Source organism: Halichoeres trimaculatus, unplaced genomic scaffold, assembly GCF_033239565.1.
Source record: "Halichoeres trimaculatus isolate MK-OKI-2021-1 unplaced genomic scaffold, fHalTri1.1 fHalTri1_scaffold_21, whole genome shotgun sequence".
In the NCBI taxonomy this organism is placed as follows: Eukaryota; Metazoa; Chordata; class Actinopteri; order Labriformes; family Labridae; genus Halichoeres; species Halichoeres trimaculatus.
Genome location: NW_027437199.1, coordinates 8,582,788 through 8,609,244, shown reverse-complemented (window position 1 = coordinate 8,609,244; position 26,457 = coordinate 8,582,788). Strand labels below are relative to the sequence as shown.

The 26,457-nt window shown below is 39.1% G+C and overlaps 1 protein-coding gene and 1 pseudogene across 1 annotated transcript; both read right to left on the bottom strand.

Annotated features, from left to right (window-relative positions):
* Positions 1-693: 693 nt before the first annotated feature.
* On the bottom strand, positions 694-5,699 carry LOC141810674 (putative polypeptide N-acetylgalactosaminyltransferase 8). The gene is made up of 11 exons (XM_074698430.1): positions 5,540-5,699; positions 4,711-4,957; positions 4,238-4,404; positions 3,672-3,855; positions 3,378-3,575; positions 2,744-2,858; positions 2,093-2,278; positions 1,849-1,986; positions 1,190-1,285; positions 955-1,113; positions 694-858 (listed from the first exon to the last, which is right to left on the bottom strand). The coding sequence occupies exons 1-11, from the start codon at positions 5,697-5,699 to the stop codon at positions 694-696; spliced, it is 1,815 nt and encodes a 604-aa protein (XP_074554531.1).
* Positions 5,700-10,055: 4,356 nt separating this feature from the next.
* Positions 10,056-23,988, bottom strand: LOC141810518 (putative polypeptide N-acetylgalactosaminyltransferase 8; annotated as a pseudogene).
* Positions 23,989-26,457: the final 2,469 nt, after the last annotated feature.

Here is a 26,457-nt window from a genome sequence, read left to right as displayed (position 1 = left end):
GCGCCATTATAAAACAGATGATAAAAGGGTAAAAAAAAAATGTTCTTTACACATTACAGTGTTATTTACCTTGTTTCATAACTACAACGATCATTCATCAATTTACCACACTTGTTTATCAAACAGTACCATTTACATCAAAACCCCCAAGAAAGGAAGAAAAAAAACAAAAAACACCTAAACATTTCAACAAGTAACAGAAGCTGCAGATTTATGAAACTTGTAGGATAAAATATATAATATACCAACCTGTCGATGTGAGCAAAGCTATGTGGCAGAATTAAAGTGAAATTATCATATTAATTTTTTTAGAGTAATTTTTATTTAAATAATGAAAACAACTGCAAAACAAGACTGCAGGCACCAAAGCCAGGACACAAAAATCATCACCTTAAAATTACAGAAGCTGGAGATTTACTTTTTTGAAACCAGTGAAACTATTGTTATGTACCCAAAAGTTAGGACACACAACAAAAACACTAATACGAGTAACCTTTGAAGTCAAGGACCTTTGTCATATTGTAATAACGATGGGTGATTTATGACAACTTCACTTCTGGATCCTATTTTACTTGTTCCTAAAATTTAACTCAATATTCCCTTGAATATTCCCTCCCTATTCCCTCTACACAGTCCAGGATCAAAGATAAACTTGCCCCAAAGTCAAACAGCCATCCTTGATCTTTGCTTCCCTTATTTTCCTGTCGTTGTGCCTCCATTCAACCAGGATTCTTTGATGACATATTGTATTTTCCAGATCTGTCCAGTGCACTCCTGAATAACAAGCTTGTAGAATCCATCTTCGCCCTTCACCACTTCAAGACATCTCTTTGTTTCTCTGTTTTGGATTTGTCCACCCTCGGAGTGATAGAAAACACATACACACATTAATTTAACATCCACAATTCTGTGAGCTGATCTCTTTACGGTTAACTGCAAAGCTGTGACACGTACTTGTTTGAAATCCCACAGCATGTTCTTTTGATCTGTTTTGCAGTCATACAGACCCGGCTCAGGTCCTTTGGCTGGATCCACCAGACAGCGGTTGCTGTTGTATTTGTGAGATTTAATACCACCAATGTAGAGGTGCCCATTAGTGCGATAGTAACACCTCTGCACAGAAAACAAGAACTTTATTTAAAAACCAGAAGATTGATTTATTTACAACCTGTTATTTATTTCAACGAACCTGAGGACCATAGCCATGGCATTGGTACAAAATGGGTGTGTTTCCAGGCACTGGACCTTGGTCAATGCAGTTATCCAGGGTCAATTCATTTTTTATCTGCCAACAGAGCCACAAAGAGAGGGTTACCCTTTGTTAACACCTATATTTAGCCACCTGATGATGTAACATCTTAAACCACCAAGACTAAAGTATTTTCTCTCTCTATGCAAATGTTATCTTATTGAGTCCAAACTCTTTAACACTCTGTCTCCTTTGCAAAAATCCCCCCTTAGACCAAAACACTTTTTTGAGTGGGCTGCAAACATTTTTGTCTTTGGGCTTCTCGGAATGGACCATTTGAAGAGGGCATCAAGAAATGCTCTTTTTATTGGTACCTCATTGGCTTTATTCCTCTGGAAGTTGCTTAAATGAACAACACTGTGTGCCTCCCTCTGTTTGTGTTATATAAAGAAACAAAGCCTTATTACTGCCACCTATAGGCTGGTGGTTGAACACATTTTGGACAAATAAGATCTCCACAAGTAGCTCCTATCTCATCATTGTTTAAAAAATCTATCCTATTTGTCAGAAATTGTATCTTTCTTGTAAAAAATAATGGGTCAGCCCTCTGACGCCCCCTATTGATCAAAATCACTGCATAAGATAAAGCTTCTACTCACCATTCCATAAGCAACCAGATTCTCCAAAGGATCTAGCGAGGGGTAAACATTATCCAGATACCACTTAAACGGCTTGCACTTCAGCTTCTCTCTCAGCCTTTTTCTCTCAGACACATCACCAAAATCTATCCCATGATTCTGTGTGAAACAGAAGGAAAAAAATTATTTTATCAATTTTGAGAAAATAGTCTGTAATTTTTGTAACATTTATATGAATCCAAAGGTTTATATTTGGATCCTTTACCTCTAGGGGAATGCCCCAGGCAATGTTAACATTATATTTGTATTCATCCAGCCACACCTCCGCCACCCTCAGTGCGTTGCGTTTCACCATTGAGCTTAAATCATAGATGTAAGGCTTCTGTGCCCGTTCAATGTGAGCAACTTTAGAGCAAGGTATGACTTCGATGCTACCTCCACAAAGCCATACCTGCAAAACATGAAAGACATTAAAAGAAAAAGAAGAAGATTTTAATCAGCCTACCTTATTCTGACTGGCAGAGCGTTACATGCTCAGAAAAAACTTTAAACTTCTAGCCTATCACTGTCATCAGGTTTGAGTAATTTTTTGGTCACCTGTAAACTCTGAGTTGGGATTCTTCTAACGTAGTTATTATTCTGCTGTTTGATCAGTGATAGTGTAGACTGTTTATAGATCTTCTGATCAAGTAATGTTACATTATGTTACAAAAAGTCATTCCAGCAAAACTAATACTTCTTCCACTGTCACTTCTGTACTAAGGTATTATGGTGCTATTGAAAGTAAACCTATCAGAAGCCTCTTTTCTGACAGGGCTACAAAAGGTCATTTCTAAATGAGCAAGGCTTCTACATGTACAGAAAATTTAGCTAGATGATGAAAAAAAATCACTTTGAGATATTACAAAATTCTTACCCGGATGCCCAGCTCCACATTTTCCCCACCATATATTTTCATTCCACCATCAAGGCTTCCGATCTCTCCGAAGAACTTACGATCAGCAACAACAATCCCCATGATGGAGGGGCTCCTGAGGGAAGAATGGAAGGCGTGAGAATTAGCATGAAATGAGAAATGATCCTAACAAAATAGATATGAGAGATAAATCTCACATGATTTCTTCTTATTTGCTCACCACCAACAACAATAGAGTCCCCACCACACCCATCACCACACCTACATGGGATTACCATAATTCTTGAGTGTTGTGTCTGACTTTTTGATGATTACCAGCTAACATTCTAGCTCGTAAACTAGCTTGCTTCCTCCCACAGCTTAATCTCAAAACAGATTATTTACGGGGTGCAAACAAGCTAGTGGTCTAGGCCGTGCCACCATGATGTCCCTGGTGGTGGTCCGGGTTTGAATCCGGCCTGTAGCCTATTCACCACATCTCATTCCCTACTCTCCTGTTTTTTTTACTATATGCTCTGTTCTATTTTTCCAACTAAAGGCATGAAATCCTGAAAAAAACACAAGAAATAAATGACATGTATTTTGTGTCTTTCATTAATCCTTTAGGAGAAAACTTGAAAAAAACAAAACTTACTTAGCAGGTAAAGACTCATCATTTAAAGCTCTCCACTCAGGACTGAAGGATTCGTACGTGCACCACAGGTTCCAGTCAAAAGATTGTGCAAGTGGTTTGTGTGGGGACAGTGTCAAGTCATCATATTCCACTTTGTCAAACACTGGACTCAGTACAACAGTGCGATCCTCCTTAATTCGAGCTAACAGTGGCTCTGCCCTGAGCAAATAAAATGGAAATTTGAGTACAGTTTGTTTTACAAAACAGAACAAAAAATTGAACCAATAGCTGAGCAAACCAAACACTTCAACCAACCACTGCACATGGACTTCAATGTGAGCATCCAAGATGGCTACTACATCCCCAACAGCAGCCTTCCACCCAGACAGTCTGGCTTGTGTGAGTCCGAGCTGCTCCGAGTGCCGGACTCTCTTCACCAGGCCTGGACGCTCCTCGTGGATGGAGCTGATGAATTCATCGAGTTTCTCTCCCAGATCCTCTGCATAAGAAAAATCTGATGAACTGAAACATTTGCCATTATTTCTTGACAATCAGCAAAGAACTGAAGGTCTGTGAGTGTCCATCAAAACTCTGAATATGTCTTTGACTCCTTAAATGACATCATGTGCTGTAGATGATGAAATCTAATCAAATGTGGAGTTCAAATGACTTTCAAACAATCATTTTCCGTTTGTGTAATTTTTTTGCATAGCTTTTTAGCTTTTTGGAGAAAAGAAGGTTAAAAATCTTTTTACTAACCATAAAAAAAGAGAGCTGAGTGAAATAACAGTAATGATCATTTAAACTCTGAATGACAGTGTTGCTGACCATCATCTGCAGCAGCTTTGTGTCAGATTGAAAACTGAAACAGGTTGATCTACCAAAACTGCTGTGATCGTCCACCAGTATGATTTCTTTCAGCAGCCGAGCCGGCGTCTTGTCAATGATGCTGCGGATTGCCCTTTTGAGGATGGAGAGAGCCTCGTTGAGGTAAATTAAGACAACGCTCACACTTGGAAGGTCTTGAGGGTACTCTTTCTCAGCACACCTGTATAGGGGTGACAGACAAGGTGGATTTGTTTATTTTTACTGACTTTCAGCAAGTCTCATTAAGATCTTGGTCTGTATTTCAAACTGATTACTTTGAACAATTTACTGACAGATTCAGGGGTTTCTGCAACGTACGAATAAAAAGCAGTTTGAAAATCTGCAAGTTTTGTATGAACATGCAGCACTGTTACTTTATATTTGTGCTTCAAATATGGTAAAGCAATGTCTTGAAACATTCAAGTGTGAAGATTTTCTTTTTAAAAGATTTTAGCAATAAAATGTCAAAGTTAAAATTTCATCTTACTTTTTGGGTCTGGTGTCGGGGATCTGTCTGTTCAGGGGCAGTCGGTCACTGAGGAATGCGTTGTAGCCGTACATCTGAAACAACTTCTCAGCCTCCTTCTGCTCCTCCTCCGACAGACCATTGCCCCATTTCTCGAAGAGATGAGAGTTTGGATAGAGCTTCCTTACCACCTTCTTCTCCTCCTCTTTCACCTCTGTCTCTTTCTTTTCCTCTTTTTCCTTCTGCTCTAAGTTAGCCACAAGAGCCACTGCAGACACAAAGGAGTTGTTAATTCTTTTATTGTTCTACATTTCAATGAAAGGAAATGATGATGGAAAAAATACAAAGCGTTTTCCTAGAAATCATAAACCCCTTCCAGAGTTAAGTTCTTAAAACTATTGACTAAATTATTTTACTCATTTGTATACATTATTGAATATAACCAATAACGGTTATTTCTGAATCCAGAACTAAATATTTACAACCAATAATCAGTAAAATTCATAAAAGTTCCAAAACAAAATTGTTCTCTGTACTTGAGTAAAAGTGGTTATTGTGCATCATCTGCCATAAGTTTGAACATATTCTAGCCTTTTTTTCTTTGTCCAAATCCTTTACAATCACATATCCACTGTTTAAGGTGAAAGCTTCCGTGAGGAACCATAGGTGTGCATGGATTTTTGCATTTAACTTCTTCATATTAAATAATATGTACGGAGAAAATTTATCAGGTATATTACAAAAGCCTCTGTCACTTTCAATTATTTTTTTAATTTATCAATTTATTTATTTTTGTTTTGTTTTGCTTGGCTAAGACCTCTACGTTTAAACTCTGAAAACAGATACTCACACAGCTTTTCCATGTAAGCTTCCATCTTCTCCATCCTCCTCTGCATTTCCTCACTCTCGCTGAAGTCATTGTGTATTTCTCTCTGTACTGGGCTAATGAAGAACAGAGCTGCAGTTCCTATAATGATGAGAAATAATACTTTAATCCAGCCAGCTCTCATGCTGCTGCTCCTCTGCAAAGCCCAGGTTAGTTAAGGGAAAGGAGGGGGAGGGGTGATTCCTCATCCCTTTACTTCAAGGTGTTCTCTGTCTCCACCTCCCCTTAAGCATACACCTTCCTGGAGTGTAATACGCCATACTATTTTTAAAAAAGGACTTTCATTTGCTTTAAAGGTTAAGTTCTGGATTAATTAATTAATTAAATATATATTCCTTAACAAGTGTTTTTTACTAAATGCTTGGTTTCAATTAGGGGTGGTAGAAAAAAATAAAAAAAATGATATTTCAGGATTTTTGTTTGACAATATCAAAGTCAGATCAAATCAAATTCTTTGTCAAAAAAATATTTATTTATTTATTATTTACTTATTTATAAACAGGATTGGATAAAAGTTACCACTTCTCTCCAGCAGAGGATGAAACATTTCTCCCTGACTCACATGATGTGCATTATATGGGAAAATATGTCTCCTGATATAGTCTGTAGACATTGTCATCATCGTTTAACTTTTTTAAATGGTCTGGGGTTAAAAAGCAAACAAAAAATCCCCAAAATTGTAAATATCCAAGAATCACAATTTTAATCGAGTCAGCACCCCAAAAATCACAACAGAATCGAATCATGAGAATAGCACATCGTCCTAATCCTAGTGCCAACTCACCGTGTGAGGCGTGTGAAGAACCTTAGCTCGCTCTGGCCACTTTGCAGTAGGCATCTTCCATCTTGACTGTAGGACTTTTCTCCCATACTCAGTGCTTCTGAAAATGGTACCAAAGGCTTGGTTGCAGAATTCCTGCTTGCACCTTACACCCTGCTGTTGTGCTCTCATCTTTGCAAAGCCTGGTCCTAAGTCCGCTCTGGTATTGATAGACCACCACCTCAGAGAAGAAAACCATTTTCTACTTTCTATGCTTCACAGTTGAGGGGCTGGCTATGTGGAGAAGTTGCAGGGGGCCTCCTTCATGATTGAGGGCCCTGGTCTGAGCAGTAATGACTGGGTTTTTTAACAGGACAACACTGGAGTTCACAATGACCACCTGACAAAGGACATCTTCCAGAGGAATAAGCTCACTCTTTGGGACCTTCCCAAAAAGTTTCCACTGATCTAAACCGGATTAAGAACATTTGGGAATGGGTGGAGAGGGAAGTTTACAAAAATGGACATCAGTTCCTGACAGTGGTTTCCCTCCATGAGGCCATCTTCACCACTTGGAGCTACGTTTTCACTAGCCTCTTGGAAACACCCACATTGAACTGAAACTAATTTTGTCATTAAGAACAGTTGAGCTACTTACTACTCAACATTACAAAATGTAAACTTTTGAACTCTTCCAACTGGTCTCAAAACTTTAATCAGGCGTGTAGTATAAAAAACTGAAACTTACGTAAAGCTATAATTAATCTGTGAACACAGCTAGTTACTCGAACATCACACACTGATACCAGTAATATCTGAAGATAAGGACCATTTCCACACACACAGAGCAATGTGTCCTTTTTGGGAATGTGAGTTGACAGAATATTGATTTTAGTTAATTATTACTTTTTGTTACGTATCAAATGCCAGCAAGAGTCAACTTCTCCATTGTTAGTCTGGTATTTAAAAATGACAACTTAATACTATGTTTCTTATTTGAGTTGGTCATTAAATGCTAACAAAAATTTTCCTCTATTTGCCAGCTCACCTGAACTAACTTGTCCGTCTCAGAGACAAGGCCTTTTTATTTCTAACCCGTGATGACAAATTCCTTTTCTGGATCCTGTTTGTCTTGACTACAGTTCAAAAGCAGCCTTTATTTAAACTCTTGTTGGATCTTTGAGGGAAGGGGAAGAAAAGAGTTCAACAAACGACACCTGAGAGGTCTGGTTCTGAGACAATAATGAGAGGTCTATTATTAATTCATTAACATAATTTAGTAATACCTTATATATTCTCTGAAAGACTCAGGTTTAAATAACAAATCAAGCACTTTTCACTCTGGTATTATAACATCCACATTTTCCAGTGACATATAGCGTGAAAAAAAAGGGAAATTGCTTTGAAGTACTCATAAACTGTCCCCAATATGTTCCTGATACAGAGCCCGAGCTGGCCCAAGCCTCCATGGGGCCCTGAGCAAGCTAGCTAATTTGCTGCTAATGGCTACAAAAATGTCTTTGATAAACATTCCATCACCAAGACATGCAAACATACCTTTATCTTTCTATTTCCTCCTCTTCCTTCTTCTTTTTTCTGCCCCTGAAGGATAAGAATGAAAGTGGATATATTGCAAAACAGGAGAAATCCCACACACCTGAAATTGATTTAATGTCACAAATAGAGGGAAGAAATTTCAACCTGTGAAGTTAGAAGTGTGTGCCAATAGAGCACATCTGTTCTGACCTAATTTATTTCTTTAACCCCTTTACGCTTAAGTTCTTAAAACACTCACACAGTTTTTCAATGTTGGCTTCCATCTTCTTCATCCTCTTCTGCATCCCATGACCCTGAGTGGCGTCACTGTGGATATCTCTCTTTGTGAAACTAATGAATAAGGAGCAGAGAAATGGTCCTTTAATCCAGCCAGCTCTCATTTTGCTTCTCCTTTGCAAATGATCACGTTCAGAGAAAGAAGGGGATGACTCCTCGTACCTTTTAAATTCAGGTGTCCTGTCTGTCTCCATATACCTATTGGGCATACACACTCCTATATATAATTGCAGTGTCAACCTACATCCCAAATGCCATCTCCACTTTTTTTGTCTGTCTGGGTAAAGAATATTAGCTCAGTATATGCTTCTAATGTTCCTGCTTATGTCTCACACTCTGCTGCTGAGCTATCTCATCTTTGTGAAGACCTGAGCCCAGTACTTAAGTCATATTCCTGATACTCGTGATCAAATCCTACAAGTAAAAGTTGCTCAGTCAAAATTTTACTCAAGTAAAAGTACTAAAGTACTCACTTTTCAATATACTTGTGTGTTCAAAAGTACAGGCATCTGAAAATACTTCAGTGTTTCAAAGTACATAATACATTTCCTAATGTTAGTACTTTGCTGAATTGTTTTCTTGGTGCTTTTGCAGAACCTTGGAACTCTCTGAAACCACCCAATAATATACTAACTCACTTCATGGTAACATAACATGTGCCTTAATAAAACCTGTAAACCAGATACAATATCCAGCCTTTAGCACGTCAATGCTAACTGGTGCAAGGCCTGATGTTTCCCCACAAGGTGAGGAGAAGGAGGTGAAGATGATGTGCTGTTTCTTGGTTGTGAGCTAAGAAGTGGTCATATTGACCTGCCCTTCCATCCATCTTTATTGGGAACATAAGATCTATCTTCAGTGAGATGGATGAGCTAGCCATGCTAACCCAGGAACAGAAGGAATACCAGAAGGCAGAGTAGAATCATGCTATTTACAGACATGGCCAACAGAGCCAACACCAGACACATTGGAAGAGCTTCACCTGCTGTGAGCAGACAGGATACAGGAGACAGAGACTGAACAGACTGCTGAAGAAGCTCAGTCCTGGACCCAGTGGAGGTGGAGGCTGGCTGAACTGGAGAATGATGCACAAGCTGTCAGCATCTATTTGCTTATGGACATTTTTGAACGTTCAATACACTTTCTTACCTTTGTTTTCTTGATTGCTGCAGTTACTCCTACCGAATTTCCCCTCTTGGATAAAAAAAGTATTTTCTATTCTGTTCTATTCTAAACAAAACTGTGCCAGATCAAATCCCACAATTATAAGGTTAAAACCTTGTTGTAAAAGTCAGCTGTTTGGAGCAGAGCCCCGAACAGCTTATGTATGTTTATATATATATATATATATATATATATATATATATATATATATATATATATATATATATATATATATATATATATATATGTATATATATATATATATATATGTATATATATATATATATATATATATGTATATATATATATATATATATATATGTATATATATATATATATATATATATATATATATATATATATATATATATATATATATATATATATGTGGCAGAATCAAAGTAAAATCATCATATTAATTTAGTTTTTTGGAGTAAGTTTTATTTACATCATGAAAACATCTGCAAAGCCAATGACTGCACTCACCAAAGACAAAACACAAAAATCATCACCAAAAAATTACAGAAGCTGGAGAAACCAGTGAAACCATCATTCAGTACCCAAAAGTTAGCAAATACAACAATAATACTACTATATGTGACCTTTGAGGTCACGAATCTCTGTAATATTATAATAATGATGCACAATGTAGGAAAACTTCCCCTCCTGGATCCTGTTTAACTTGTTCCTGATCCAGCCCATGAGATCTCTGACAGATTTCAGTCCACGTAGTCCAGGATCAAAGATAAACTTGCCCCAAAGTCAAACAGCCATCCTTGATCTTTGCTTCTCTTATTTTCCTGTCACTGTGCCTCCATTCAACCAGGATTCTTTGATGACATATTGTATTTTCCAGGTTTGTCCAGTGCACTCCTGAATAACAAGCTTGTAGTATCCATCTCTGCCTTTCATCACTTCAAGACATCTCTTTGTTTCTCTGTTTTGGATTTGTCCACCCTCGAAGTGATAGAAAACACAATCTCACATTAATTTAACATCCACATTTCTGTGAGCTGATCTCTTTACAGTAAACTGCAAAGCTGTGATACCTACTTGTTTGAAATCCCACAGCATGTGAAATTTCTTTTGATCTGTTTTGCAGTCATACAGACCCGGCTCAGGTCCTTTGGCTGGATCCACCAGACAGCGGTTGCTGTAGTATTTGAAAGATTTAATATCACCTATGTAGAGGTGTCCATTGGCGTGATAGTAGCACCTCTGCACAAAAATAAGTTCTTTATGAAAAGCAAGAAGATTTATTTGTTCACATACTGTTAATAATTTCAACAAACCTGAGCACTATAGCCGTGGCATTGGTACAAAATGGGTGTGTTTCCAGGCACTGGACCTTGGTCAATACAGTAATCCAGCTTCAACTCATTCTTTACCTGCCAACAGAGCCACAGAGAGAGGGTTACCCTATAAAGAGCCTGTTGTTAACACCTATATTAAGCCACCTGATGATGCAGCCCATGACAGAGCATGTGAGCAGAGCGCGAGGTTGGATTTTTATGAATAGGGAGGCGGAGCATGGCACTGTCCTGCTTGTTTTCACTCACAACAAGAGTCTGATTCATGCCAAAATCTGAGCCAAAATCCATCTTCTCCGTTCTAGGAACAGAGACACAATCTTGATTGAGCGCTGAGCAGTAATGGACGGGGCGGCATAGTGAGACTTTAAGCAAGGAGCGGGCACCTCAGGTTGCGAGGAGCAGAAATTCTCACAGCTTCACTCCGCCTACATGCTCTGGATCCATGCAGGTCTGACCCTGGTGTTTGGAGAAGAAGACACGCTATTCACCAACTTCTTAGTAGCCACCAAGATGAAGTAATGTCTTTCTCTATGCAGATGCTACGTCTTATTGGGTCCAAACCGAGGGGCGACATCTGGTTTAGAGGAATGAAGCCTATGGAAAAGTTGCTGTTCATCGAGGATCTGCTTGAGACTTGCTGTAGAAAGACCAGAAGTCCTGTACACATCTAGCCAATAAAAAACTGACTTTTACAACATTAAAAAAATATATTTACAGCCTGGTTCAAAAAATGGCTTGGGTCTGAAAAGCTGATTCTGCTATCGGCACACACTGTACGGTGAGTGATTTTTTTTTTACTTACTCAGTGGTTTAGAAATATTTGCATCATTTGATTTTCCTAGCAGAGACACAGCTAAGCTCACGTGACTTCGCTGTTGGAAAGAAAGCTGAAAGCCCAAGTCATAACCAAAGTGGCTGCCTCCACAGATCGGCTTCATTTCATGGTATCAGGAACAGACGGTGATGTCCTGGAGACTACGTCCATGTTATATACAGTCTATGGTTTGACGCTTAGTGTCTTTCATGGTTTAAAAAAATCATACCTATTTCTTACTTTGATTAATTTTTTTGTGAAAATTATGGGTCAGCCCTCCAGTGCCCCCTAACTTACACCAGACACCAACACCACATTGGAAGAACTTCATGTGCTGTGAGCAGACAGAGACTGAACAGACTGCTGAAGAAGCTCAGTCCTGGACCCTGTGGAGGTGGAGTCTGGCTAACTGGACAAAGATGTACAAGCTGTCATCATCTATTTTCTTATGGAGCTTTTTGCACCTTCTATACACTTTTTTACTTTTGTTTTCTTAATTTCTGCAGTGACTCCTCCTGAATTTGCCCTTGGGGGTAAATAAAGTATTTTCTATTCTGTTCTATTCTATTCTATTGATCAAAACCACTGTATAAGATAAGGTTTCTACTCACCATTCCATAAGCTAGCAGATTCTCAAAAGAATCCAGAGTGAGGTGAACATTATCCAGATACCACTTAAACGGCTTGCACTTCAGCCTCTCTCTCAGCTTTTTTCTCTCAGTCACATCACCAAAATCTATCCCATGATTCTGTGTGAAACAGCAGGAAAGAAAACATCATTTTATTAAGTTAGAGGAAATCTAATGTTTGTAGTTAAACTTCTGTAACTTTTTATGAATGGTGAAAAATGTTTCTATTTGGATCCTTTACCTCTAGGGGAATGCCCCAGGCAATGTTAACATTATATTTGTATTCATCCAGCCACACCTCTGCCACCCTCAGTGCGTTGCGTTTCACCATTGAGCTTAAATCATAGATGTAAGGCTTCTGTATCCGTTCAATGTGAGCAATTTTAGAGCAAGGTATGACTTCGATGCTACCTCCACAAAGCCATACCTGCAAAACATGACAGAAAATTTAAAATTTCTTCTATACTCAACTAACTGCTCAGATCTTCTGGTGCTATTGAAAGTAAACCTACCTGAAGCCTCTTTTCTTGCAGGGCTACAAAAATTGCTTCTAAATAAACAAGGCTTCTACAAGTACAGAAAATTTAGCTTGACCACATTAAGAAATCATTATGAGACATTCCAAAACTCTTACCCGGATGCCCAGCTCCACATTTTCCCCACCATATATTTTCATTCCTCCATCAAGGCTTCCGATCTCTCCGAAAAACTTACGATCAGCAACAAAGCTCCCCATGACGGAGGGGCTCCTTGGGAAGAATGGAATCAGCAGATTTAGCATGAAATGAGAAATGATTCTAACAAAATAGACATGAGAGACAGATCTCACATGGTTTTCTTCTCATGTGCTCACCACACCCCCTACATCAAACACAAAGTTGTGAGAGAACAGAAGAGATTGATGGGACCACCAAAATCCTTGAGTGTTGTGTCTGACTTTTTCATGATTAGTGAAAAGCTAACATTCTAGCTCGTAAGCTAGCTGGCTTTCTCCCACAGCTTCATCTCAAAACAAATCATTTAGAATAGAACAGAATACAATAGAATATACTTCATTTATCCCCGAGGGGAAATTCAAGAGGAGCCACAGTAGCGAACAAGAAAACAAAAGTAAGAAAGTGTATAAAAAGTGCAAAAAGGTCCATAAGAAAATAGATGATGACAGCTTGTCCATCATTCTCCAGTTCAGCCAGCCTCCACCTCCACAGGGTCCAGGACTGAGCTTCTTCAGCAGTCTGTTCAGTCTCTGTCTCCTGGATCCTATCTGTTCACAGCAGGTGAAGCTCTTCCAATGTGGCGTTCATGTCCAGTGCTAGCTCGGTTAGCTATGTCTGTGAATAGCATGATGCTACTCTTCCTTCTAGCTTTCCCCTCTGTTGCTGGGTTAGCGCGGCTAGCTTGTCCATATAATTGGAGATAGATCTTATGTTCCCAATAACGATAGATGGAAGGACTTGTCTTCTTCTTCGCTCACACCTGAGAACCAGCATGTCATCCTCACCTCCTTCTCCTCACCTTGTGGGGAAACATCAGGCCTTGCACCAGTTAGCATTGACATGCTACAGGCTGCTAACAGCTGATTTCACATGTAAAAAATGCAGCCATGGTTACATGTAAGATCTCCAGACAAACACAGGAGCAAAAATAGTAAAAATATCTCTGAAGACAAAACCAATTTGGTGTCCATGACCAACAAATAATACAAAGTTATGATCCACTCCAAATGCAAAAATGATGAAAAAGGATCAAAAATATTCCAAGAAACGGACAAAGAAAAGAGCTGTAACAGGCAGCCACAAAAGGGCGGCGCTTAGCAACAAGATGCAGTGCAAATGACCTAGCGGTCTAGATCGTGCCCCCATGATGCCCTTGAGCGGGTGGCCTGGGTTCGAATCCAGCCTGTGGCCTGTCATTTCCCACTCTCACCCTGAATTTTACTCGGTCCACTGTCCTGTTTTCTCCAATCAAAGGCATAAAAATCCTGAAAAAAATAACTAAGTTAAACAGAAAAAATTACACATTTTTGTGTCTTTCACTAATCCTGTGGGAGAAGATTTGAAAAATTACCCCATCTTTCAAAGTCCTTCTTGTCTCCTCTTTTTGTTTGATTCAAATTTTTAAAACAAAACTTACTTTGCAGGTAGAGAATCATCATTTAGAGCTTTCCACTCAGGCCTGAAGGATTCGTACGTACACCACAGGTTCCAGTCAAAAGATTGTGCACTTATTGTGTGTGGGGACAGTTTCAAGTCATCGTGATTAACCTTGTCATACGCTGGACTCAGTATGACAGTGCGATCCTCCTTAATTCGAGCTAACAGTGGCTCTGCCCTGAGCAAATAAAATGGAAAGTTGAGTACAGTTTATTTTACAACACAGCACCAAATAATTGTTGAGAAAACCAAACACTTCAACCAACCACTGCACATGGACTTCAGTGTGAGCATCCAAGATGGCTACTACATCCCCAACAGCAGCCTTCCACCCGGACAGTCTGGCCTGTGTGAGTCCCAGCTGCTCTGAGTGCTGGACTCTCTTCACCAGGCCTGGACGCTCCTCGTGGATGGAACTGATGTATTCATCAAGTTTCTCTCCCAGATCCTCTGCATGAGAAAAATCTGATGAACTGAAAATTTGCCATTATTTATTGACCGTCAGCAAAGAACTGAAGGACTGTGAGTGTCCATGAAGGCTCCGAAAAGGCCTTTGACTCCTTCAATGACATCATGTGCTGTAGATGACGAAATCCAATTAAATTTGAAGTTCAAATGACTTGCAAACCACCATTTTCCATTTGTTTGTTTTTTTTTGCCTAGATTTTTAGCTTTTTGGGGTTGGGTCTGGAAAGAAGGTTTTTTTTCTAACCATTAAAAAAGAAAGCTGAGTGAAATAACAGTGATATTCATTTGAACTCTGAATGACAGTGTTGCTGACCATCATCTGGAGCAGCTTTGTGTCAGATTGAAAACTGAAACAGGTTGATCTACCAAAACTGCTGTGATCGTCCACCAGTATGATTTCTTTCAGAAGCCGAGCCGGCGTTTTGTCTATGATGCTGCGGATGGCCCTTTTGATGACGGAGAGAGCCTCATTCAGGTAAATTAAGACAACGCTGATACTGGGAAGGTCTTGAGGGTACTCTTTCTCAGCACACCTGTAAAGGGGTGACAGACAAGGTGGATTTGTTTATTTTTACTCACTTTCAGCAAGTCTCATTAAGCTCTTTTTCTGTTTTTCAAATTATTTTGAGCAGTTTACAGACAGATTCAGGGGACTAATCAATATGAAGAAGTTTGAAAATATCACCATTAACATTTCATCTTACTTTTTGGGTCTGGTGTCGGGGATCTGTCTGTTCAGGGGCAGTCGGTCACTGAGGAATGCGTTGTAGCCGTACATCTGAAACAACTTCTCAGCCTCCTTCTGCTCCTCCTCTGACAGACCATCGCCCCATTTCTCGAAGAGATGAGAGTTTGGATAGAGCTTCCTCACCACCTTCTTCTCCTCCTCTTTCACCTCCGTCTCTTTCTGTTCCTCTTTTTCCTTCTGCTCTAAGTTAGCCACAAGAGTCACTGCAGACACAAAGGAGTTGTTGATTCTCTTATTATTCTACATTTGAATAAAATGTAAAAATGATGGAAAACTTCAGGGGTGAAAGTAACAAATTACTTATTCTCAAGTTATTGTAATTGAGTAGATTTTTTGGTACTTGTACTTTCACTAGTACTTTTTTTCAAGTATACTCAAGTACAATTTACTCCATGTAATCTACTTCACTACTTTTAAAATCACAAGTCACCACTGAGTATGCCCACAATGTAAGTCAGTATTCAAACCTTCCAGCTGCATATTGTAGCAAATAAGGCTGTTTGATTGTGACCACGCCAGTGACATCAGGAAAAGTAAACTCCACCACCACAGGTACTACACCCAATGGATCAAGCCTGCGTGTTGGAATAAGTTACATGTGGAAATCGACGTCTCACTCTCTTTATCAATTAATTAGTCAATCTCACTTTAAACGTTTGTGTCTTGGATACTTTATAATGTTAATGTCAGTATTTTTATTCTACCTTGCTGAAAAACTTGCGTTGGGGTCACATATTACGACTGGATTTTTCTGCAATGTTGTCAATATTTTTTTCTAGCTGAACCGCTGCATGTACCCTTGTGTGCATGCATGATTTTTTTTTTTTTTTTTTACAGATACCGATTACAGAATGTGTACAGAAATACGTTTTTTGCAGTGATCCCAAATTTGTTTACACTTGTGATTATATACAGCATTACATCAGCAAAGTTACAAAAATTGTTCTCTGTGCTTGAGTAAAAGTGGTTATTGTGCATCATCTGCCATAAGTTTGAACATATTCTAGCCTTTTTTTCTTCGTCTAAATCCTTTACAATCACATATCCACTGCTTAAGGTAAAAGCTTCTGTGAGGAACCATTGGATGGATTTTGCTTTTAACTTCTTCATATTAAATAATATATATGGAGAAAATTTGTCAGGTATATTACAAAAGCCTCTGTCACTTTCAATTTTTTTTTTTTTGTGTGTGTGTTTTGTTTGGCCAAGACCTTTACGTTTAAACTCTGAAAACAGATACTCACACAGCTTTTCCATGTAAGCTTCCATCTTCTCCATCCTCCTCTGCATCTCCTTACTCTCGCTGAAGTCATTGTGTATTTCTCTCTGTACCGGGCTAATGAAGAACAGAGCTGCAGTTCCTATAATGATGAGAAATAATACTTTAATCCAGCCAGCTCTCATGCTGCTGCTCCTCTGCAAAGCCCAGGTTAGTTAAGGGAAAGGAGGGGGAGGGGTGATTCCTCATCCCTTTAATTTAAGGTGCTCTCTGTCTCCACCCCCCCTCAAGCATACGCCCTCCTGCAGTGTAATTACTGTGTCGTACACCATATCATTTTTTACAAAAAAGACTTTCATTGACTTTAAAAGTTAAGTGCTGGATTAATTAATGAATCAAATATATATTCCTTTAAAAACTGACTTTTACTAAATGCTTTATGCCAATTCACCATGTGAAGCATGTGTAGAACCTCAGCGCGGCCTTTTTGAGTAGACATCTTCCATCAATAAGTATGGGACTTTTGTCCCATACTTATTGCTCCTGCAAACTGTAAAGCCTGGTCACAAACTGTAAATATTGAACAAAATGTGCCACATGACTGGCCTCATTTTGCAGAATTAACTTCAGGACATGCAAATTAACAAGTGGTGGACTGCCAATATTTTCCCCTAGTTTGTTTTGGGTAAAATAGTTATCAACCATCCACCAACTTCATAACCAGTCACTTGTAAATGGAGTGCAGGCTAAGTAGGGCATTTTTACCTACTGAACCAATGTGTTCATACAAACACAAAACTGGAGCAACAAAGCGCAAAAAAGGGAAAACAGAGAGTAAAGAAAAGCCGAATACAAAATTGGACATGTTTTATCTTTCCTCATGCAGATGAACCTGGTGTTTCTGCCCACCAATACTGGCAGCAGCCAGCAACAAACAACCAGATTTACAGGCAGCATTTCTAACAATTAACTCACTGCTGTATAAACAATGTGTGAGTCAGTTATACACTGTTAAGTTGTTATTGTTGTAGCTAAGCCTTCAAACTCAAATCCCCTTCTTTCTCTCTCAGCTGTATAGCAGTGATGCGGTCACACTGGCCATCCAAACCGTGCCGTGCTTAAGCACCATTACCCCCCACAGCGCTGTTCCCCAGCTGGAGAGTACGGCCAGCCATCACACTACCCCTAAGCAAACCAGACTTTAGCAGGTATCACATCTGCGCATGGCCCGCCTACGTCATCATGAAGCATCTGTTTACATGAAGTGCGATCTCATCAGAGTCAGCACAATGAGACACAGAGAGCACTGCTACAACTTTAGACAACTTCCTACAACAACCTTTTGACTCCTGATAAGTTGTTTTCGCCCGACACAGCCCTCTAACAACCCCTGCTTCGTTTAAAATAGTTGTTGAGAAATGCGCTCGCGGCTATACGTCATGGATCATACGCGCCATCCGCGTGCTGATGCTCGTGCATGATGTATAGCCTACTGTGCCAAAGCCCACCTCCCTGAAGCGTGCCAAATCAGAGAAGTGAATCGTGTTCAAGCACGGCACGTTTGCGGTCACACTGGCCATTCTAAACGTGCTTTAGGGCTGAAGAGTGCTTCAGCACGGCACAGTTTGCCAGTGTGACCGCGTAACAAAGGACTCCTTCCAGAGGAATAAGCTCACTCTTTGGGTCCATCCTGCATGTCCTCCATGCCCTCCATCGACTGAGCAACGTTTCCACTAGCCCCTTGGAAACACTCACATTGAGCTAAAACACATTTTCGTAGTGGTCAAAAAGAACAGTTGAGCTACTTACTACTCAACACTACAAAATGTAAACTCTTGAAATTGTTCAAATGGTCTCAAAACTTTAATCAGTCGTGTAGTATAAAGACCTGAAAGTTACATTAAGCTATAAATAATCTGTGAGTGTGAACATATGGTATCACGTATCAGAGACTGATAGGAGTAATATTTGAAAACAATGACCATTTCAACTCACAGAGAGCAGTGTGTCCTTTTTGAGAATGTAATTTGACAGAATATTGATTTTAGTTAATTATTACTTGAATCAAATGCCAGCAAGAGTCAACTTCTTGTGGCAGAATAAGTTTCTGTTTTGAGTTAGTCATCAATACTCACACATACAATTAAATTTTCTTCCATCTGCCAGATCAACCGAAATAACCTGTCTGTCCCAGACAGAAGGCTTTATTATTTCTAACCCGTGATGACAAATTCCTTTTCTGGATCCTGTTTGGACTGATTCACATTTGTCTTGACTACAGTTCAAAAGCAGCCTTTTTTTTTTTAACTCTTCATGGGTCTTGGGCAGAAAAGAGTTTAACAAACGACACCTGAGAGGTCTAATATTGAGACAATAATGAGAGGTCTTTTATAAATTAAATCACATAATTAAGTAATACTTTATATATTCTCTGAAAGACTCAGGTTTAAATATCAAATCGAACACTTTTCACTTTAGTAATATAACATCCATACTTTCCAGTAACATATAGATTGAAAAAAAAAAGAGACAAATTGCTCTGAAGTACTCATAAACTGTCACCCATATGTTCCTAATACAGAGCCAGAGCTGGCCCAAGCCTCCATGGGGCCCTGAGCAAGCTAGCTAATTTGCTGCTAATGGTGAGACAAGACATATAAACATACCTTTATCTTGGTGTTCTTCCTCCTCTTCCTTTTTCTTTTCTATGCCCCTGAAGGATAAGAATGAAGGTCAATATGCTGCAAAACAGGTGAAAACCCACACATCTGAAATTAATTTGATGTCACAAACGTACAAAAGAAATGTAGAGAATTTGAACCCCAAGAAAATATTCACACATGCATGATCTGAATGTGAAGTCAGAGAAAAATATTCACATATGTGTAGCGGGATATTAACACAGATCAAATTATGGCTGCGAAATTGTACTCCAACATTTTGTCAGATGTTTACCTCTGCCAAGGTTATGTTTTTGGGAGAGTTTGTTTGTTTGTTTGATTGTCCGTAAACAACATGACACAAAAAGTAACAAACAAATCTTGATGAAATTTTCAGGAAATGTTCAAAATGGGATACGGAAGAAGTGATAACAATTTGGAGGTGATCTGGATCACTGTCTGGATCAAGGACTCTTTTTAAAGGATTCTTTATCATTGTGAAACTCCACAATAAATGGTGGGATTGCTTTGCAAAACAATACAAGACAAGGTCACCATAATTTCTGATGGATGTAAAAATACCATCCAGATCCTGACAATATTCTGGATACTAAGATCTGGAATATGAAATATGTACTGGGTCAACATAATTTTCATCACTGTCAGGTAACAAATTATCGTACAAACCTGTAACTAACAGCAAATTGTAGCAGACAGTCTACTGAAAGGGAGTATAACATTAAAGTAGGACTGAAGTGTTGTGTGAAAATCACAATATGCTTGGTGGAGGGCTGCGCTCTCTGAGTGCTTTTCTAGTTTATTATTTATTACTAATGCCTTTTATCCTGAACAACTCAAATCTACTGCTGCAACTGCAAAAACTACTTTTCTTGTGTGAATCTGCACTGCTTGACTTCTGTACTAAAACCAATTTGTTTCACATACGAACTATTCAGTCATTTCTAAAAGGACTTTTTAAAAAGAAATACTATTAAATAAATACAAAAATACATCAGAATCCTTTTAAAGTTTATTTTACATTTATATTTACATAATGTACAGTTGTCTCAACAGAAAAAAAGTGAAAAGTAAAGAAACTGTTCAATAAAAACATTAAAAGAATCTTGGGTTTGTGACGTGAACATGGATGAGGAGAACATCTCCAGACACCACCAAGCCTGAGGTTCATACTGTGAGTTGACTAATAATGAGACTACACCCTGCGTTGGTTAACATTTAACCACATGCTCTGGTGACTTAATCAAGGTGGTTTAAAATGACAGGCGAGGCTTCAGTCAGTGACTTGTAACACTCGGGTGCAGAGGTTTGACTCGAACCAGACGGGACAGTCCCAGGCGCAGACCCTGACCAGGAGACCTCCCAGCTGGACTCTGGGATGTGCTGGCACTTTTCCCAACTTGAGCTGAAAGGGGTGGAAGCACAACGCATTAATATCTAATTCAGTTAGAAAACAGGAGAAGCCTCTGTAGCTGCGTTCACACATACACTATTCACCCAATTTCCTAAAATTCTGAGGGTGGGCTGGTGTTTTTTATCCTTCATTTTATGTAAACACAGCAAACAAATCTGTGTTGAAAAGTAAGACCAAAAACTCAATACCCGACTCCTTTTTTACCAAATGTTGTGAATGTTGTGATACAGAGCGAGCACCACAGCATCTTTTCTGTGTCATGTTCTGCCTCCTGAGACAAAACACTACACTGTGAGGGACATGGAAGACCTAATTACTGCACCTGGTGGGTTCCACTTGGGCACTCTGCCCCCTGCTGGGCTCACAGACACTGAAGGTTTTGATTTGGGAACCATTGATGTCGACACAGGTCTCTTGGGAGCAGCTTTAGCCACTGGAGGACTCCTCACTGGTGTAGAAGCTGCTGTGTGACAAAGTTTATTCACACATGACATTAGAATCACATCTCCAAGCTGAACCTGCTTTGGTGAAGTTAAACATACCTGCTGCTTGTGGTTTAAACTTTGACTGTTTAGGAGGTTGCTTTTCTTTTTTAGCGGCTGGCTGAGGTTTCTTCGCCTTCTCTTTGGTTGCTTTCTCCTTTTTTGCTTTGCTCGACTTTTTCACCGTAAACTCCTCATCCTCGCTCTCAGACGGTTCACTGAACTCTTCATCGCTTTCAGAATCTAAAAAGGCGATACTCTGACTTTAATGAAGACTGAATAAAATAACATGCGTCACACCACTTGAGGATGAGTTTAAAAAAGTGACTACCTAATGTGGGCTCATAACTGTCCTCTTCATCAGAGGATATTGTCCTCAGCGCCTCAGTGGTGGGTTTTCTTTGCCTGGGGGGAGCAGGTGGCTTGTTTTCTGATGTGATTTCATCCAGACCTGAAAGCAACGATTTAAAAATTTAATATATTTGATTCTGCATTAAACTAGATTTAATCCTGTGTACAAAAATAGAAGATGAAGGATCAGGATTTTACCTAAAGCTGCAACATCCACACTGCAGTTGGAATAAAGTAAAGAAGATGGATCTGTGTTTTCATCCACAGGAACTTGAACATTGGTAGCTCCTAAACAAAAGTATCAGGTGTTTAGGCAAACAGCTCACAATGTTCAAAAAAAGTGTGATGCGGCTTTTAATGTCTACAAATACCTTTAGGGGGAGAAACCTGATTCTGTTCTTCACTTGTATCGTTGAGCAGAGACAGAGCTATCGCTGCCTCCAAATCTCTATCATGCAACCGCTCATCCAAAGGTCTTCTGTGGGAAAGCAGGATCAGTTTTTATAAAATCAAATTTCACTACAATGATATTCTGATGATAGTAAACAAAAAAAGCTGTAAAACTACTTGCCTACCAAGAGGTGCTTCCTACATCTCTGTAAAACACATCCCAACAATATTCTATGGCAACTTAGCAATGACAGTGTTTCCCCTACCATTGTTTGGGGGGAGCAGTCTGCCCCCCCAATGGAGGCACCTGCCCTCCCTGGGAGTCATGTTAATTTTATTTTCCAGACTAAATAGCCTTAAAATACTCAGCTAATTTACATGACGGGATGTCATTTGTCCATCGCTGCGTTCACATTTCTCGGGCGCAGTTTCACGCAGGGTGAAGTCCACCCCAGTGCATTCACAGACACACAAACACGTGTGTGCATTTACACACGCAGAAAAGCTCATTCTGTATAGCAGACAGGGAGCTGGAAAAACACCACGAGAAACATCTTGCAACACTTTCTCTGTGAAGATGCAACACTCACTCCAAATCATTTCTAGACATGGACCCATGTCTCACTATTAAATAATCTGCTGAAACGGCAGACTCCTGCATGTTTCCCCTATGTGCACCTATGAAGTGTTTCAGAATCAGAATACTTTATTGATTCGCAAGAGGAAATTTCATTTCAGTTACATCCCTTTCAAGACATATAGGACAACAAACATGGGGAAATACAGAAATGGGATGAACCCAGGAGCAGCCAGCTACCCAGCGCCCCTTTGCAATAGATATGAAAAAACTACATGAGGAGAAGAGAGGAGAAAAAAAAGGTCAATTCCAGACTATTCCCAACAGGGGGTGTAGTTTGAGAACTGAAAAAAAAAAACACCTCAGCATATAAGCACATGATAACAACAAACATGAACCTGAAGACTTTAGTTTCTAGACTATCTGCATAATCTTAGTACTACTGTATGTTATTGTTTGAGTGCTGAAAAAGATTACACAGGCTGATTCAAACTTTCCATATATGAAGATTTGATATTTTTGTGCACTGTGTGTTTCAAATTCTCTGGATCCTTACCTGTTCTTCTGGCTGTTTGAGCTTTGGGAGTTGGATCCTTGACTGGAGGACTTGCTCAGTGATCTCTTTTGCTCCTGCTTTGCATCCTCTCTGGCCTTCTTGCTGGGTGGAGCCTTTGCAACGGCAAAATCCTCATCTGACAGGGCACAGAGACACAGGTAAGACGGAGTGGTAGTGAGGTAACTGTATACACAACTGTTCTCAAAAACGTAGGTGCACATCATCTTAACTATTGTGCATAGTTGTATACAAAGACACAACGATAAAAGTATTAGGGAGGGAAAGGAAAGGAAATAAAAAGACAGGGTTTTTGGAAGAAGAGGATGACATCACTTATGTTTTCTTGTGAGGGTTACAATCTAATAAGAAATCCTGTAAGAGATACACTTTGGATCACCCCTTACCTTCATCGAAGTCCTTGGCTTCCGAGTAATTCACAACCTTTGTTTTCCTGCGTGTCGATTGTAAACAATACGTTAGATTTACAGTTAGCAAAGAGAGACAGACCGAGTTAAAAAAAAAAAAAGAAGAAGAAAGAAAGAAAGAAAAAGCTTTGTACAAACCGTGATGGTCGATCCATTTCGTTTTGGTCAAATAGCAAACACTGACCACATCAACGTTGAGTTTGAAGCTGTTACATCAACCCCGCTACAAGAGTCCTGTTTGCCGTCGTAGCATCAATCACTGTCACTTCACCGTAAGTCACGGATTTAATGTGTTGACGTGGGTTCAATTAGACGCAAAACTATGCAAATATTTTTAGATTGTAAGGCTGCGGAACGAGAATAGACGTCGACGTGGTTGTTTGGGTTTGTTTTCACACAGCCCGCCTGAACCGAGGGGATGTGATGTAACTGTCTTCTACTTGGGTTTAGTTTTGGGCGGCTGACAAACAGCGGTTGGTTTACTACCGCCACCTACTGGTAGGAAGTATGGACAGGAAACCGTAATACATTATTATTATTATTATTATTATTATTATTATTATTATTATTATTATTATTATTATCATTTATAAAAATTGAATATGATTGATAAAAACATAAAAAACATGAAGTAATAATGAAATGATTTGTTCCATCTATCAATCAATCAACTTTTATTTCTGTAAAAACTTTTATACAAATACGGATCTTGCCAAAGTGTTTTACACTGGTTGAAAAAAAAAGCAATAAAAATATAAAATTGACTTATGAGCATGAAGAGTAGATAATGAACCTTAGAGTTATAAAACTATAGAACCCCACATAAAACCCAAACTGAGTATATCGGTCTCTAGTTTATGTCTTAAAGTATTGGTGTTTGTAACTATTTTTAGATCCTCACTCAGGCTGTCCCAATATTTTTGAGCTCAGTGTCAGAGAGAAGCATCACCAAAAGTTGTGGCTCCACAAGACAGGAACTGAAAGATCTGAGAGGCCTTCCTACAGAGATTGTTTTTTTGTTTTTTTCTATAGCAACTATGAAGTAAATATGGTTACAAAATTTCATCCAGTTTTATCTTGTTTTCAAAAAAATCTCATTGTCAGTCTCATTTTTTGGACAGTAAACGGTAATGCATTCTCATTTCTTTGAATAATTTCGTTCTACTTTATTCAGTCTATTTATTTCATCTGGTCAACTGGATACTTTTATTGTTATCCAGAAATCCAAAATCTTTTTTGTCTTTTTTTCTTTCTTTGCACTGTTCAAAAGTTAATAATGATAATAATATATATTTTCTTTAAAGGCCGGTTAACTGGCCTTCTGCCTAAATTAGTAAGGATACCTGATGCCTTTTCCTATGTTTGTGTTGTGCTTTTGCACTTATAGGGATTCAAGCTATGACCATCTGATTGAATGCTGGTTTTGAGAAGACTTGCCGCTAAACAAGTGTTCACTAAAATTTGCAGGGATAATACCTATTCATGATTTGACTAAGCTGTTATATAATACAGAATAATTTTGTGTGTTCACCCTGTTAAGATATTTCTTTCTTTGTCTTTTAAGACATTTTTGAGACCAAGTTCAACAAAGCAGTCCAGAAGGTGGCAGCAGGAGGCCGGTGCTTTAGTGATCTCAGAGGTACAGACTCTGACCTGCTGATTGACATGAACATGACATGTCTTCAGCAGCACACTCGCCCACACTCAGGGCGGAAACAATCACGACTCTCTCTGAAGTGTAGCAAAAAAAGGGAAATTGCTCAGTTTTTACTGAACTTAGCCGTCAAGGGCAGAGGGTTGTCATTTTCCAGCTTGTGAGTGGGTGGCAGCCGGCTGCGGTTTGTCACACAGTGGACCTGGAGGAGACGTTCAGGGGTGTGATGTTCCGTGTCTTTGGACCCAGACAAGGGAGGAAGACGTGCAGCCGTGGGGCCAAAGAGCTCTGTGGTCACACATTCCTGAACTCCTCCAGCGCTGCCTACAGCCGTGACCAAAATATCAGATCCAGTCATGCAAACACTGCGGTCACAACATCACGCTTCCAGCCACACGTATAGATGTTTATGTTGTGTCCCAGACAGTATTACAACTGGTAGTGGCACAGGTGACTTGTTGAACACCTGAGAAATCTTAAACTTAATCTCAAGATGACAATCCTGTCAATCTGGCTGTCCTCCATGTATACATCTCTTTTTAACTTAGAACAGGAAGTGATTCGTTTATGTTGTTGGAGTGAAAATCTAAACGCCTCCACTCTTATACTTCACTGCATGTTCCCAAACAAATGCACATGACCACTGGCAGACAACAGCATGTATTATACTACATATATGCTTCACTTAACTAAAAGCAGAAATATCCCCAGAGTATCACTCTGCACCTCCTTTTTGAATTTCTTAAGACATGACTTTGAAGAAAAAACACATTTTGACTTCTGTTTACTTCTACTGTTATTTTCCTGTTCAGTTAATCATTATTGTAAGTGAGACATATCATTTTTGTGTCATGCATATAGAAGCTTTCACCTCCCAATGATGTAAAAATACCAAAACATGGCAGTTGCTCCCTTTAAGTCAATTTCACAGGGTTGCTTTTATGTGATACTGTCTTTTTGTTCTTTTGTCCTTTATCTTTTTTTTTTTATTTATCCATTATCTCTTTCTTCTGTTTTACTGTCTTATTAGCTTTTTTATTGTTTTATCTCTTGCTCATTACTTTATCATCACTTTCATTATTATTTTATCATTCTATTACCACTCTCAGTATTGTCTTTTTATACTTGCTGTCCTGTTTTTTGCTCTCAATCCCTTTTTATTGCCTTTTTTTTTCTTGCTGATTGATGTTTTTAGCTTTTGTTTTGGTCCCCGTGGTCTTATTTCATATTGCATGGTTATTGTATTGTCTAAGT